Source organism: Sprattus sprattus, assembly GCF_963457725.1.
Source record: "Sprattus sprattus genome assembly, chromosome: 11".
In the NCBI taxonomy this organism is placed as follows: Eukaryota; Metazoa; Chordata; class Actinopteri; order Clupeiformes; family Clupeidae; genus Sprattus; species Sprattus sprattus.
The window spans coordinates 3770001-3785256 of NC_137909.1; the positions used below are offsets into that span (position 1 = coordinate 3770001).

The 15256-nt window shown below is 44.1% G+C and overlaps 1 protein-coding gene across 5 annotated transcripts in view; it reads left to right on the forward strand.

The window, feature by feature from the left end:
- The window catches only part of tcf4 (transcription factor 4), a gene marked incomplete at its 3' end in the record, with an annotated part of 158036 nt that overhangs the window by 63931 nt on the left and 78849 nt on the right, over nt 1–15256 (forward strand). For all 5 annotated transcript variants that reach the window (XM_080847854.1, XM_080847853.1, XM_080847851.1 and 2 more), the window contains one exon: nt 13116–13177. In XM_080847854.1, the coding sequence (XP_080703980.1) occupies nt 13116–13177 (62 nt within the window). The remainder of the gene's footprint in view (nt 1–13115; nt 13178–15256) is intronic.

Consider the following 15256-nt stretch of genomic DNA (forward strand, 5'->3'; position numbering starts at 1 on the left):
GTCAGGAGGTAACCAGACGTGTCTGATTCTGCACAAGAAAAATTGTCAGTGAACTCTAGCTGAAGAGGAGGATGTGGGTTCCCATTGGCCACTCTTCCCAGTGAACTCCAGCTGAAGAGGAGGATGTGCGCCCCCATTGGCCAATCTTCCCAGTGAACTCCAGCTTAAGAGGAGGATATGCGCTCCCATTGGCCACTCTTCCCAGGGAACTCAAGCTGAAGAGGAGGATGTGCGCTCCCATTGGCCAGTGAACTCCAGCTGAAGAGGAGGATGTGCGCTCCCATTGGCAAGTGAACTCCAGCTGAAGAAGAGGATGTGCGCTCCCATTGGCAAGTGAACTTCAGCTGAAGAAGAGGACGTGCGCTCCCATTGGCCAGTGAACTCCAGCTGAAGAGGAGGACGTGCGCTCCCATTGGCCAGTGAACTCCAGCTGAAGAGGAGGACGTGCGCTCCTGTTTGCCATTCTTCCCAGTGTGCTTCGGAGGCCTGCCCCTTCTCCTGAGCCAAAGGGTAGTTGTCGTTAGATGGCAGCCACCTGCTCTCTCCCATCACTTGGGCTGCTGCCTGTTGGGGTGGTGCTCCACCCAGCTATTACATACGCTTACGATGGCAGTGCCAGGCTTGTGCCAATTGGAGCTGTTGGCAGCCTCCACATAGGATTGGGACAGAGGTGAGAGGAAAAGCCTTAAACTCCCTATGCATTATAGATGCCCCTGTTCACTGAGTAGGAGCCAGACACTCTCATTCATGCTTGCTGGAAACCTGCATTATTACAAGAGGAAGTGTGTGTGTGTGTGTGTGTGTGTGTGTGTGTGTGTGTGTGTGTGTGTGTGTGTGTGTGTGTGTGTGTGTGTGTGTGTGTGTGTGTGTGTGTGTGTGTGTGTGTGTGTGTGTGTGTGTGTGTGTGTGTGTGTGTGTGTGTGTGTGTGTGTGTGTGTGTGTGTGTGTGTGAGTGAGTGAGAAGGCGTTGCTGGGGAGATCAGATGAGACAGATCTATGAATGATGAGGGCAGCGCATACACACGCATGTGTACATGAAGAGGCCTCCAGCTCGCAGGAACTGCACCCAGAGGCACTGTAATGTTGTGATACAGATGGTGCACCTGTTTCTCCTGCAGATTCCACTGCTGTCTTTTTGTCCTGACCCACTTTCTTACAACCAAAGGGAACAGCAGTCCCTCTCCCTCTACCTCTGCCTCTCTCTCACTCGCACTATGCCTGGAGATGTCTAGCCATTTCCCTCTAACTGTCTTATTTTTGGATTATTTCTTTTGTCTCTCCCTGTTCTTGTTGTGTCAGTCTAAGCTTTGCATTGTAAATGGCAACAATCCATTTGTGCTGGAACTGTCCATTAGTTGTGTTCCAGTCCAGGTGTTCTGACCTGCGCCTCAGTGCACTCCACACTGCCTCCCTGCCTGCCTGCCTGCCTGTGCTTACTCTCAAGAAGAAAAACAGCTCCCCATCCCAGGAAATGGCAGCTCCTGTGTGATGTGAGGTTCTCTTGTTCCCCCAAACAGGTGCTGGGCTGGTGATAGAGTAGTGGGTGCGTGAGCTGAGCAGGTGACCAGGTGGCGATGGGCTGCCCTTTATTCATGCCAGAGAGAAGAGCGATATACTTTGCCTACTTTTTCCCCAAAAGCACCTGGTTGGCATCTTTAAAAGCAGGGAGACCTTGAGTAGAGGTTAACGTACTGAATGTGAAGGGGAGAAAAGACATTCACTTTTATTTAGTCAAATGAAGTATTTCTTGGATGGCGCATAGATTTCAGCATCATGACATTCTCGCTACTTTCTATGGAGGAATATGGAATATGCAAAGCTTATGCAAGTTCGGGGGGGGGGGGGAGGGGGGGGGTTCAGGTGGTTCAGTGCTGTTCTGCCCAACAGTGCTGTGGGTGGGCCTGTGGAGCTGGCTGTGGAGCTAATGAATAGTCATGGGGAGCACTGAGGGGGGTGAGGAGCAGAGGTGACATCACCACATCCTGTTTGACCCCTCCTCCAGTGGGGGGGCTCTGACAGGAGTGCCACACGTGACCTTTGAGCCTTGACCCCCACCGCAGGCACGTACGCACGCACGCACACACAGACAAATATAGACACACACAGACAAACACAGACACACACAGTCACACACAGTCACACACAGACACACACACCAATCCTCTAGGGGTAGTGACAGCGCCTGACCAAACTTCTGGATCCACATTTCCATGAGCGCCACCCTCCCTGAGAAATGTCCCCCACCTCCAGTGTTAAATACAGCTCTCTGGCTTGCACTTGTGCTCAGCGTTGTTGCATTATCGGACTGTGAAGCATGACGTCCCCTGGAGTGCAGTCCCACATTCCCAGCATGCCCCACCCACTAATCACCCCTCAGTCTTCTCTGTGCCCCCCCTTGGCATTTCTATGGGCATTCCCCTCCCCGGCCCTTCCTGTGCTCTTCTGGTACGTGTGTGGGTATGCGTGTTTTAGGGAGAGGTGCTGAATGCTGGGAGCATGGGCGTCAGTGGAGCCCAGGGTCCCAGTGGATGGACTGAAGGTCACTATAAACATACAACCAGCTGAAACCTAGTCTTCTTGAAACGCTCACATAAGTACAGCCGGAAGCAGGACATTTTACAAACATATGTCAAACGATGTTATATGCAGCTGTAAACCTGCAAAGTGGATGCAGCATTGCAGTACAATTGTGGACCGCTAATGAATGACTAGTTACTGGAAACCCAATTAAAGAATGAGAACTGTATCATGTTGGAAGGAGCATATGCAGAAGGAAAGATTTCAGTCTGGTTTGATACTTTAGGCATGTGCATGACAGAGAATATAGTCTTCAAATGTTACTGTCACTGTTTTCCCTGCCAGTGATTGTAAATGGTGTGTTGGATGATGCTCAGAGAGAGAAGAGGGCCCTATTGGCTTGGCTGTGGGCTAGCTGCTGAGCTCCTGACTGTAGCTGTTGGTGTGTGTCTCTTCACACCTAGTGTGGGCAGGGCTCTCCATAGCATGGCAGCCTGAGTGCCCCGTGGCGTTACCTCATTGGAAGGCTGCATGTTCTCACGTCTCCATTCTCTGCCCAGCTATTGCATCACAACTGTGAGCTGAACCCAGAATGTACCCAGGGGACCGTTCACATAGTGATGCCATCCCTCATAGCGTATTTCATTAGGAGGGAAGACTGCAAGTTTAGATTTTTATATAGTTTGTGGTTAAATAACTGTGGTTCTTAGCTTCGTATTTTTCTTTCGGATAGACATTTTAGATTACCTCAGGGATGGAGATTGATTTAATGGAAACAGTTTTATAAACTTCAGCCTGTTAAGAGGGACCCTTTAGTAGTCCCTTAAAAGTTGCCTCTTAAATCATAATTTCCGGTATAGGTTTCCTTGGACCGGACTGTATGTTAAGTTTCTATTAAAGGGCCATTTGTCCTCCACCTTCAATTTTCTTTATAGCAGAAATTAAGAGAAGAAATGGCTGGTGGAAAAATAATGCTATCTGCGTCATAACTGTCAGGTGATTTATAGATGGTAGGAATAGCAGAGTATCTATAATTTTGCCATATTTTGTGGTGATGTAGATGTATTAAGACATTGTCAGATCCGATGATTTTTTTTGTCAGGGACATCTCTGACCGTCAGATGTCCTTCAGCACAGGCAGTGTCTGTCTTGTCCTTTAGCACAGGCAGTGTCTCTCTTGTCCTGTGGAATGGCCAGTGTCTCTCCTGTCCTGTGAAATGGGCAGCAAAGATGAAACGGTCAAATACCTGCTCATGACTGCCATTCCTGAGTTCTGAATCCCTGTTTCAGACGGAAATAAATGGCGATGTATTTCTCCCTCCTGATTTGAAAGGCCAAAGTGCTGTTTGCTCTGAGCGGGCACAGCTGACACAAGAGTGTCTTGTTCCTGGCAAAAGATTTGGCTGTGTCTGAGAAACCTGAGAGAAGAATGCCAGTTAAGTCCATTTTTGTGTACAGTGCAATGGTTTAATTCCAATGGCACAAGGAGAAACGCGGAGCTTTGACTGTGGCATCCTTCCTTTGTTTATGCCGCTGCTGAATTGTGTTCTTTCGATCAATGATGGTTTTGACTGGGATTTCCCTGTTTTAAGTAATCCTTGCTCTTGTTTTTGGGGCTTTCGAAATGTTATTTCCCTCATTCATGCATAATGGAGCACATTGTTCATTTGTTTAGGTTTTAGTGTCGGCACAACGTGCACGCAAAGCCTCATGTACGTCGCAGCCCGCCATTGTGTCCCAGGTATTGGAGCAGCATGGCCCAAATCCTTCAGACAAAGCAATGTCAATGCAAAACAGCAACAGAATGAAATTTAAAGGAATCGTATTGTGCTGCTGCCTTCATCAGGCACACAAAGACACGGGGAAGAAGAAAGAAGACAACAAGAGGAAAGATGAGGCGTACCCGTGATGGGGGAAGTGGTGGAGATGGCACCGATTCAAAGATCAGGGGGGATCATACGAGGATCGATAAATAAGGAGAAAAGCGTTAAGGAGTGACGGTTAGGAACCGGTGGACGACGGAGGAGCACGGAGGAGCGCGGTGCAGCCGGAGAAAAGAGGAGATTTCAGCTCTAATGCCATCCTCATGCCTCTTTTAGTAGTTTTCGCCATAGGGCTTGGCACTGCCACCGCTGTCACTGTGCCAAGAAAAAATCTGCAGTGCCTGCCGCATTTCAGTAGCGGAGGTTTGTCGGAGACAAACAGGCTCACACACACACACACACACACACACACACACACACACACACACACACATGCTAATGTTCTCACACACAAATATACACACAAGCTAATGATCACAGAAATGCACAGACACTCACATGAATATTCCCACACAAATGCATCCCCTTTTACCGGTATGCACATAAACAACACTCTCTCTCACACACACACACACACACACACACACACACACACACACACACACACACACACAGTGACACACACACAGTGACACACACACAAAACACCTTCAGCTTCAACTTCCTTCAACTTTATGGTTCCTTCCAAATCTGCAAATGGGGTTAATTTCCTCTTGGTGTGGATTTGCCAAATTGCTGAATGCATTCAAAGCACTGCTTCCCTAAGCACCAAGCCAGAATTCACAAGCTCAGGTGCTTTTCCCTTCTGCACGTCGGCTGTGTGTACTGCAACGACTGCGGAACCAGTAACCAACTGATTTTTGACTGTACCAGTGTATTAACATCCACATTTGTATGTCTTGATGCATGTGAACCTATGTGGTGTTGTTTTATTTGATCTTATTTAGCTTTGGACAGGAGCTGGGTGGGGTTTGGGGGTATAATGAGTGCTGTTTAGCATGGGGGTGCCTGCCTAGAATGTAATCAGGTGCATTGAAAAGAACTTAACAAGAGCACAGCTCTCAACATACAGCCGCTGAATTTCAATGGCCTCGCCTCTCTGCCATCTATTGCCTATCAATAGTCTTCAGCAAGCACCTTCTATTAGAAAGCAAATAGTATGGCTGACAAAATAAGATGGCTTTGTGTCTTTTTCTGGTCGCCATCACCGTAGTTACTTATTCATCTATCTTTTGATTTATTCAGTCATCCCTGTGCCAAGGGCTCGTTGGCTGCCAGAGATTCATCAACCAACGTGTAAAATTAATTTTGAATGCAAAATTTGCAGCTTTCTATGAGGAGACAATATTTCTTGCATGTGATGCGCGTAGCTTTTGTGTGTGTGCTGTTGTTGTTGATTATTTGTGTGTGTTTTGAAGCCAGGTTCCCTATGGCTACGGTGCCTTCTCTTTGGTACCTCTTAGACTTTGTCGGAGTTCTGGAAGGGTGCCCATTGATGTCATGGAAACAGTGGAATTACTGAGAATGATTCATGTCTGTGCAGTTGGCCCGTCCTCCTCCACACCATACAGGAATAGATTGTTATTAACCCTTGCCGCTTGCTTCACCCTCCATGTTTGTTACCGTTTATGCAGAAACGGCACAAATAATTGTATCAACCTTACCCCCCCCCCCCCCCCCTCTCTCTTTAAAAAATTCCGGTCATTTTTTCGTCTTAACGCCAGAAAGAAAATTGAATACTGCACCTTCTCTTGTTGCAGCGTTTTTTTATCAATCCATTCATGGCAGATTGATTGAGGAATGAGGAGAAATCCATGGCAGTGCATGACACAAAACCACTTGCTTTTGGATAAGACTTCTATGTACCCTGCCGCTGAAAAGAGGTCGATGTGTGGTCCTTTAAATCCTAACTTGGCACAGAATAACAGTCAAGAGCCCAGCCTCCATAACCCCCAACCTTGACCAGTCCAGGTTTTCTTTTGTCGCTGATATGCCAAGTTTGCTTCGGGATTCGCTGAGGAGTCGGCCAGTACATTTTGGCCCAGCTTAAAAAAGGGAAAAGACCCCTTATTTCGTTTGCAATTCATTTTGCATAATTCATTTGTTAATTTGTTTAGAGGCTACGTAATCCAAATTGTTTCTCATTTCTCAGGTCATATTTATGTAATTATTTAGTTTATCTAATTTCACCAAAAACATTTTATTCTTGCTCTCTTGTTATTTACTCAAATGAGGTATATTTATATTATTATTATTTTCACTATTCTTTAAATCTATTTTGGAAAATTCAGTATGCACACGCTTTGTTGCTCTAAATGAGCTGCATGTTGGACAATGGGAAATGTACATCAACTTTTCAAATCCTTTTCACATCACACAATTGGTCTTAAACATACAGTGGCGCAGTGTTACTTGGACTAACCTTTTTAGAATTTTGAAAAGTTAAAAGAGATGAGTAGGCCAAAGCGCTGTTGGCAGCCACCTGCCAGAGACATGCCCAGGGCCACGCGATGGGATGAGAGGCTTTAGGAATATTAAAGGCTGCCTTGGCTGTGCATGTATAGAGACTCTCATCAGGCTTTGTGCTGCACATCCCTGCGTGTGTTTGGGCTCTCAAACACGCTTACGGGAGGGAATCGCACAAACATCCCAAGTCTTTCAGTTTGGACCTGTCGCAAGCCCAGATGCTGTCAGGCTGCCATACCTGCTCCGCTCTGAGACAGAGAGTGACATAGCTGTTATTTTTTTTTATCAGGCAGCACTTAAGATGTCTGCACCATTCACCCACATCTGTCCTTTGCTTATTTATTTTTCAACAAGTGTACAGTGGAAAATCTCAGAATCAATCTTTTCTATGTGTTTATTTTTTTGTAACAAAATCACTATTTTGCCAGCATGTCTGCAGGTTCATTTTGAAATATGAATGTGTAGCGTGTATTTTACGTACAAAATGAAAGGACAGTGGTAAAGTAGGATTAGCACAATGTTTTTCATTATGTATTTGATTTAAGATATTTGTATTAAGGATAAATATATATTTTTGAAATTTCCATTTCCAATTCAATGATTTTTTTTATTAAATTATAGTTTCTAAAATGACAACTTTTCAGCTGCAGAATCTGGACACTTGATTTATAATTTAGACAGAGTGATTCCGTAGTCAGGAAAATGTAATGTAAGAGAAAAGCTTAACGCAGTGGTGTCTGCACTGAAATGTCAGTCAGTGTGTTCTGGGCCAGTATCAGAGGCACCTGTGTGGGGAGGTGGGTGGTGTGTTTGGTGCTCATTGGCTTTTTGGGTCGGCGCTAGCAAGCGCCTGCTGATGAGTTCTGTAATTTGCCGCCCCTGGTTCAGTCACCGGGATGCGGAAAAGGATTTTTCCAAGTGTATTGCTAGGCATTGATTTGGAGGGGCTGTGTGTGTGCGTGCGTGCGTGCGTGCGTGCGTGCATGCATGTATGGAGGATCTTGGCCTGTCGAGCTTGTATAGCGGGTCCCAAGGCAACAGGGGCTCACACATTCATATTGTGATCCTTCCCCCCCCAAACTCACACACCCAGACGTGTGTGTTGGTGCAAACACATGAAATATTTAGCGGGATTAAAAAAGAGGTCCAAGTCCATGCCACAGACAGTTTTCCATTTTTCTCTTTGTTTTGTCTGTATTAAAGAAGATATTAAAGAAGACAAACATTATTTGCCGCTTTATTTTACGTGCAGATTTTTTTGATGTCACTCTGAAATGATCCCGGTCCCTGAGGGACTTTGAAAGTGCTGAAGTAGTTCTTTCAGAGTTTAACATCAGCGTAAACACGGGACACCATGGCACAAGACCCTTTTCCCACGCTTTTATCTTCACTTGTTTCAAAAGACAAAAAAAATAAATGTTTCTATCCACATTCAAGCAATTAGTGCAGTAAACAAATTGATTTCCACTTGAACTGCCGTGGTGGTGAAACAGTAAATAACAGGCATTATGTAAGCTCCCGATTGTATCCCTTGTCCCAGTGACTGAGAGGCTTAGAGTAGCTGTTTATGGGCCTCTGACGGTTTAATATAGCAGTGTCTCTGGGCCTCGCCGCTCGCTCGTCCACTAACTCAGCATAGGGCAGATGTGGCTGCAGAGAGGACGGACGGACATCATAAATAAACACCAGAGTTACCAAAGCCAGCACAGGGCGCACAAGAGAGTCAGAGCTGCATGTCAGAGAGAGCAGGGTAATGCTGCTTTCCCTGATGTACAATTACTCAGGTCAGTGGGAAACATTCTTTAAGGTGCTCTGTTCCACCTGATTTCATTTGACTTACTATTGGACGTCATATTCTGGTTTCATGTTCGATCCCTTTGGAATGATGGCTCTACATGTAAATAAAAAGGAATTCATCTTTGGTGTTTCTGCTGCTGTCTTTTGAATTTAGCATTGAAAGCGCAGAGGAATTAGAGCTCATCACAGCTGATGACATTACTTTTCGGTGAAGATGTGCTATGGGAACTTTTAAAGATCATGCAGGTCATACTTTATATTTCAGATCATGAATTGAAACAATGAGGCAAAAATACAAAGGCATTTGTTGCCATTTTTATTTTAATAGCTACCAAACTAAATATTTACCGTCTTTATGTACTGGCGGAGAAATAATTTAGTATTAGCCAACAAATCTGTTTTATTTCTGTTCTCTTCTGCTTAATATCTACCTTTAGATGAAATAGGAACAAAAGTGTAGTAATAGGCTGGAAAGGAGCTCATTTTGAAATGGTGCACACCTCCATGGTAATTTGTTGAAATGGGCACACGGCTATTGTGTGCAGCTGTTTTTTCTCAGGTGTTTTGAGTTGAGTGTTTGTACCTTTTTAGCCTGTCTATTTAGCCTTTCTCTTCTCCTACATTTTGTTTTTATTATGACGGTGATTTAGCTGAATGTTTTCCCTCCGCACAATCCACTGAGTCATCCTGAAAATGGCTCATGTATCTAATACATGCACAGTAGTCGTCTTTGGTTTGCACCTGATTTGATAACGGTGCATGTTTTTTTCTCTTTTTTTTTCTCCTCCAACCTATTTTCATTTTGGCCATAATTGTAGTCAACCTGTTTTGATATAATTTCCATCACTGCTTGCTCTCTTCTGCTGTTTGGCTGGTGAGCATGTGGGATTTGTTCTCAGCTCATCCGAGAGGCCATTATGAACGCTACCTTTACCGATACCGTGCCATTTCTGCGTTAATTCGGCTCACTTGATCTTCAGCTGCCACAAATAGGGGGTCCCCTCCCCTCAACCTCTCAGAGATCATCACTTGTTTGTGATGAGGCCACTGGGGGGAAAGGTTGTAAATATTCTCAAATTAACAGCAGTGTGTGTGTGTGTGTGTGTGTGTGTGTGTTTGCATTTTTTTTGCATCTTTTGTGGAGACGCTTATAATCCATGTTTTGTCACCACATTTATTTTGTGCAAAGATCTGGAAGGCCAAAGAGGAACACGTGCAGCTCTGGTTTGTGCGTTTCAGCTTTATGCCAAGCAGAAATTGTGGTGGCCATGGCTACAGCAGCATGTCCTGATGATGACAGTGATGGCTTTCAGCTGTGCAGTGTGGAGCTTTGGCCATTTTGGAGCTTTGCTGGATTTCCAGGAAGCACAAATAATGCAGCTGTATTGGCTTAATAGCCAGTTCTCTGTAAACTAGTGTTAATAAAATGTTGACATATTTTTATAATTTGTAGGCTATATGGGAATTATGTCACTGAAGATATACCTTCTATAAATGATCTTCTGGCTTTGTAATCTCTGAGATGAGTCCCATAGCCTTGTCCTGGTATTATGAGAAACAAAAGGCTTTTCTCAGTGGAGAACACTGCCTTTTCTTTAATGAGAGGTTGTCATCTGCGCTCAGCTGACGCCTTCACAGCCCTAACAAATCTGGAGAGAGAGGCACCAATGAGTCAGCTACGTCCCCAGCAAACTGTGCAGCACTGTCTGAAGATCATCAAACATCAGTGTTGAAAGAAATTGTAGGAACTAATTTGGAACTTCATTTTTATTAATTTGTGTAAATGATAGGGAAAAATGCTACAATTATAAATGTAAAAAAGGCTAATGTTGCAGTGCAATTTAGAAGTAATTAAGAGCGCTAATGTTACTGTGACCTGTGAGCTTTCAGCAATTTTAGATGGGTGAAATTTTAGACTTCCATACCATTTATGTCTTCCATTTAACCTCTGTCTGTTGCGTAATCCATGTCCATACTTCACAACTTCACAAGCCAAGGCTATTTACTCCGTGACTCTCCCCCTCTCTTCCTAACCGGCATCTGTTCTCAAATGTGCAAGCTTGCGCAACATGGTTGCTTCTCCAGAAGCGCATTCCTGCCCCGCTCCATCCAGTGATGGAGATAGTCTTTACTTCCTGTCTTGCAGTTGGGTCGATTGTCTGGGATTTGGTGTGCTTGTGAAAGGTGGTGGGCAGTGTTAAGGAATACACCATAGTGAACACAGTAAACATGACACTGAAGGAAAAAGAGAAAAATGAAGGAGAAAAAGCCTTTTTGTTTCCATTCTCACTTCTCCGTCCTTCTTGGAGTGCTTACGGTGAACTTCTCATGCCCGTTTGTTTTCATTGCATTTGAACAGGGCTCTTTTTTCATGTCAGGTGGAATTTTGCAAGTGCCATGGCTATGTTGGTGTATAAATAGCGCTTGTGATATCAAATTCCCCAAGTTCTCTCCCAAACACCTTTTGCCTGTGCCCAGTTATTTTTGTTTATTCATTATTTTAAAAGGTTCCTATATTCAGCAATGTTTTTTAATTGTCTGTTTGTCATTGTGTGTGTGTGTGCACGTGTGTGCGTGAGTGTGTGTGCGTGTGCGTCCGTGCGTGTGTGCGTGTGTGTGTGTACACCGGTGCGTGCAGGTGCATGTGTTTCAGAAAGAGACAGTGTTCCCAGGTCTGACCTCTACTGAGAGTGCATGTTTAGTGCCTACCCTGTCTAAATCCTTAAATCCTGAAGTACCCTTGCAGCTAAGTTCAAATAGCAGGGATTTCTGTTTATGTGTAATTATGCTCTGTGCATGCTCCTGGATGTGTGCTGGAACAGGAGGTTGGAAAGGTCACAGGGAGTTGCTTGTTATATAAATACAGTTGTTCTCTTCCTTGGTACATGATAGAGGAAATAATTATATATATGAGTGTGTGTTTGTGAATGTGAATGTGCGCATGTGTATACAGAGGTCTTTGGTTTTATTTGGAATTATTTATTTGATTCCATAATTGGTTGCAGAGCATTGTATGATAGAAAACAACCACCGTCAGATATAACACTATAAAGTGCACAGATTTTTCAATAAAAGCTGGTTTGATTTGATATTGCCACTGCCTCAAGCAAATGAAATCTGAGAGCATGTGAATTAGATGATGTTTTTGTGTGTGCATGTATTGTGTGCACGTGTGTGTGTGTGTGTGTGTGTGTTTGTGTGTTTGTGTGTGTGTGTGTGTTTGTGTGTGTGTGTGTGTGTGTGTGTGTGTGTGTGTGTGCGCCAATATCCCACAGCTGGCAGTAGGCCGAGAGCGGTCCAGCAACACTGAGGCAGTGAGTCAGTGGACCATGGTCTCATATATAATTAACAGACAGACATTTCAGGGTTGTTTTTGAGGAGCTTTAGTCAGAAAGACTTTCTCACTTTGGGCTTGAACCATATTTCAGCCCCTAATGTTACATGCCTCCTTCATTTTGAGGAGTTATTTAGAAGCATTGAACATCATCAATGTAAATCCACATAAATCTCCTTGTTCCCATGGCAATATGTCATTAATAATTATTTATTGTTAATAAAAACCCATTTGATGCAAACTCTCGCAAATTGGCAACAAATGGAACATCTTGTTTGTTGTTTTTTCATACAATTTTTGCCATATCCACTCTTTGACTCCTCTTGAACAAGCAAGGTGAACAACAGTGTAATGTAAGACGGGCATTTTGGAGCTTGTTCTCAAAGCTAGCGAATTGCCGGGGTGATGCTCCAACTACAGCTGTGCACGGAGCTACCAGTGCATGCTAGAGTACAAGCACAACCCTGATGAATAGTCTCGAGAATGGGTATTGATTTTGGATGGATTTTTTCTGTATCTTTTTGTGAAGATGACACTTCAGGCTTTTTTTTCTTGTAATATTAGCCCATTTGAATCCTATTTTTTGCTGCTTTTGCGTTAAAATGATGTGTGTGTCCGAGTGGATCTTCATGTCATTTAAGACACCGTTAATTATTTACATTAACACCCCTTCCTCATGCGGTTGTTCTTGATGTGTTGAAACGTTTAAACATGGACCAAATGGTTGATTGCACTTCCTTCAGTTGTTTAGTCTAACCTGCATTGGTTTAAAGCACAGTCCCAGTGAGTTGGAGCCTCAGGATGTGCTTCAAACAGACCAAAGAAGATAGGGGATGTTGAAGAGGGATGTTTAGACACTGCACAGTGCTGTCCCCTCTAGCTTCATTAGTATTCATAGAGGTGTATACTATATGTTTATGGTTTATTAAACCAATTATCTGAGAAACAGAAATATCAACATGGTTCAGCTTTTGTGACAAATCAAGACATTTCCAAAGTGATTGACATTTCTGCATGTTATATATTTTGTGATGTATATTTTTGTGTGTGCATTGTACACAGATTGGACTTGAATGCTGCCTGAGTATTGTGGAACTCCTCTGGAGATAAAGACAGTGCTTATGAGCCTGATTAACCATCAAAATCACTAATCATTGCCTTTGTATTCTTCTCCGCAGGAAAATCAGACAGAGCATCCTACTCGTACGGGAGAGACTCCAATCTGCATGGCTGTCATCAGGTAAGAGTTTTGTGTACAAAGGACACACACACATGGCATCCATCCAGCGTTAGGGTGAGATGAAATGAATTGGAAGACAACTTATGTGTGGAGCCATCTTGTATGGAATGGATCATCACTTGTTCTTGTTGGCTTCAGAAACAAGGAATAGCCCTAATATGGGTTGGAACCTTCATATTGCAAACACACCAGAACACGTTGCACATCATATGGTCATTAAGACAGCTGTAACGTTTTGACTTGTTCTTACATAGGTTTGCTGTGCACATTCTTTAATCGGTCTACAGAACGCTTTTAAATCTTGGGATTGGGCTAGATCCCTCTACTTAATAGAATTCTAGAATCGGAAAATATCTCTCAATATGACAGATGCCACCATTTTGGTGGAAGTATTAAGGGTTTGTTTAGCTAGCAGGCTGTGCAAGCAACAGGTGTTCATGAATGTGATATGCTAATGTTAGCGCATGAGATCAGGCTCTTGGAGGTGGCCCTGCGTGTGAGGGCTGAGGAAGTGGAAAAGAATCCAATGGATGGCTCTCTCTCTCAGCAGACATATGTGTTGATTAGAAACAGCATATGCCACTGTGTGGATATGCAAGGTATGCGAGGCAGCACAAGGGTCATGCCCATACGATAAAACATCAGCAGAAAGACTTTGGTTGTTTCTGCGTCTACGCTTCCTGTACTTCTAAAAGCATGTTGCAACAACATTTTTTAATACAGATGAGTTAGAAATGAAACATTTTTTTTTGAAGTCCTTCAACACTTGTGCTTTGATCAGTTTGAACCATAATGTATTTGTAGTGACATCTTGTTCTGTCCCTGTGGGAAGTGTGCATGCAGATGCTTTTTTTATAGATAAAATAAGGCCAATTGGGGTCTTGTCACTTGTGAAAAATGATCACGCTTTAAAATTAATCTTTTTTGACAGCTGACAAGCCAACGGTATCTGAAAAAAAGAGGCATTCTGAGGTGATTGACACGGAGCTGTAGTTTTAGGACAGGGAGAGAAGCAGTCCCGCTGTTGGGCGATCCATAGGGAACTGGGATTTAGGGAGCTCCCTAGTGAACCCCTGTTGTCATACTGGGACTCTTGATTTTATCTTTCCACATTTCTCTGCCTGGCTTTTCATCGTTTTTTTTTAGTTTTTTTTTTTTACTTTAACACAAGATTGAGTAACTTTATTCTGACGCCATTAATATCACATCAGAATTGATCAGTAGATGCTTTTTTTTTTTTTTTTACTGTAACACAAGCTTGAGTAACTTTATTCTGACGCCATTAATATCACATCAGATTGATCAGTAGATACTTTAATTTATTGTGTGTTCCCTTTGCATCTTAAGGACAGTCAGACCATTCCAAATATGTGGTATTAAATGTGTTTGTGTTTCTGTAGTTTCATCGTTAGCAAATAGGTTATTATCATGCTGGTAGCACCCTCACCCTCTATGCTATCATTTAGTTCTGAATCTGAAGCAGTTCCACACGCAGGGGTTTCACATGCTCAATATGTCTGTCATCACCTCTGCTCTGACGTCAGTGCACACACACACACACACACACACACACACACACATACCAAAGCCACTGGCATAGCATACAGTAGAACGGAGAGCCAGAGATGGAGAGATGTTCTATTAGTATTTTGGATGGAGAGAGATGGGAGCCCCCCCCCCCCCCCCCCCCCCTAAATTGTGAGACCTCAGGGTCATAAGTCCTCCACCTTAACCGCCCGCCTGTTGATTCCGTTCCTCTAAAGCCCTCCTCCAACAGTATGCTCTTGTGACCCACAGTGCGGCTTGAAGCACTTCCATTTTGACCAGAATCCCGCTCACCTCAGGGTAGTTGAAGGATTTGTTGAAGCCCGTAGGGGCCCTCTCTTGGGGCTGTATATCCCCGTCTGCCCCAGTCGTGTGGGTCTACGGCCTCCCCTGCATGCTGCCTCCTCCTGGTTCTCTGAGGTGGGTGGACCCCGCCGCTGGGGCCCGTGGAGGGCCAAGGGCCAGTAGGAGAGGCCAGCGTCAGGCTAATCGCTAATCCTGAAACACACTGTGCTGCCAGGAGGAGAAATGATC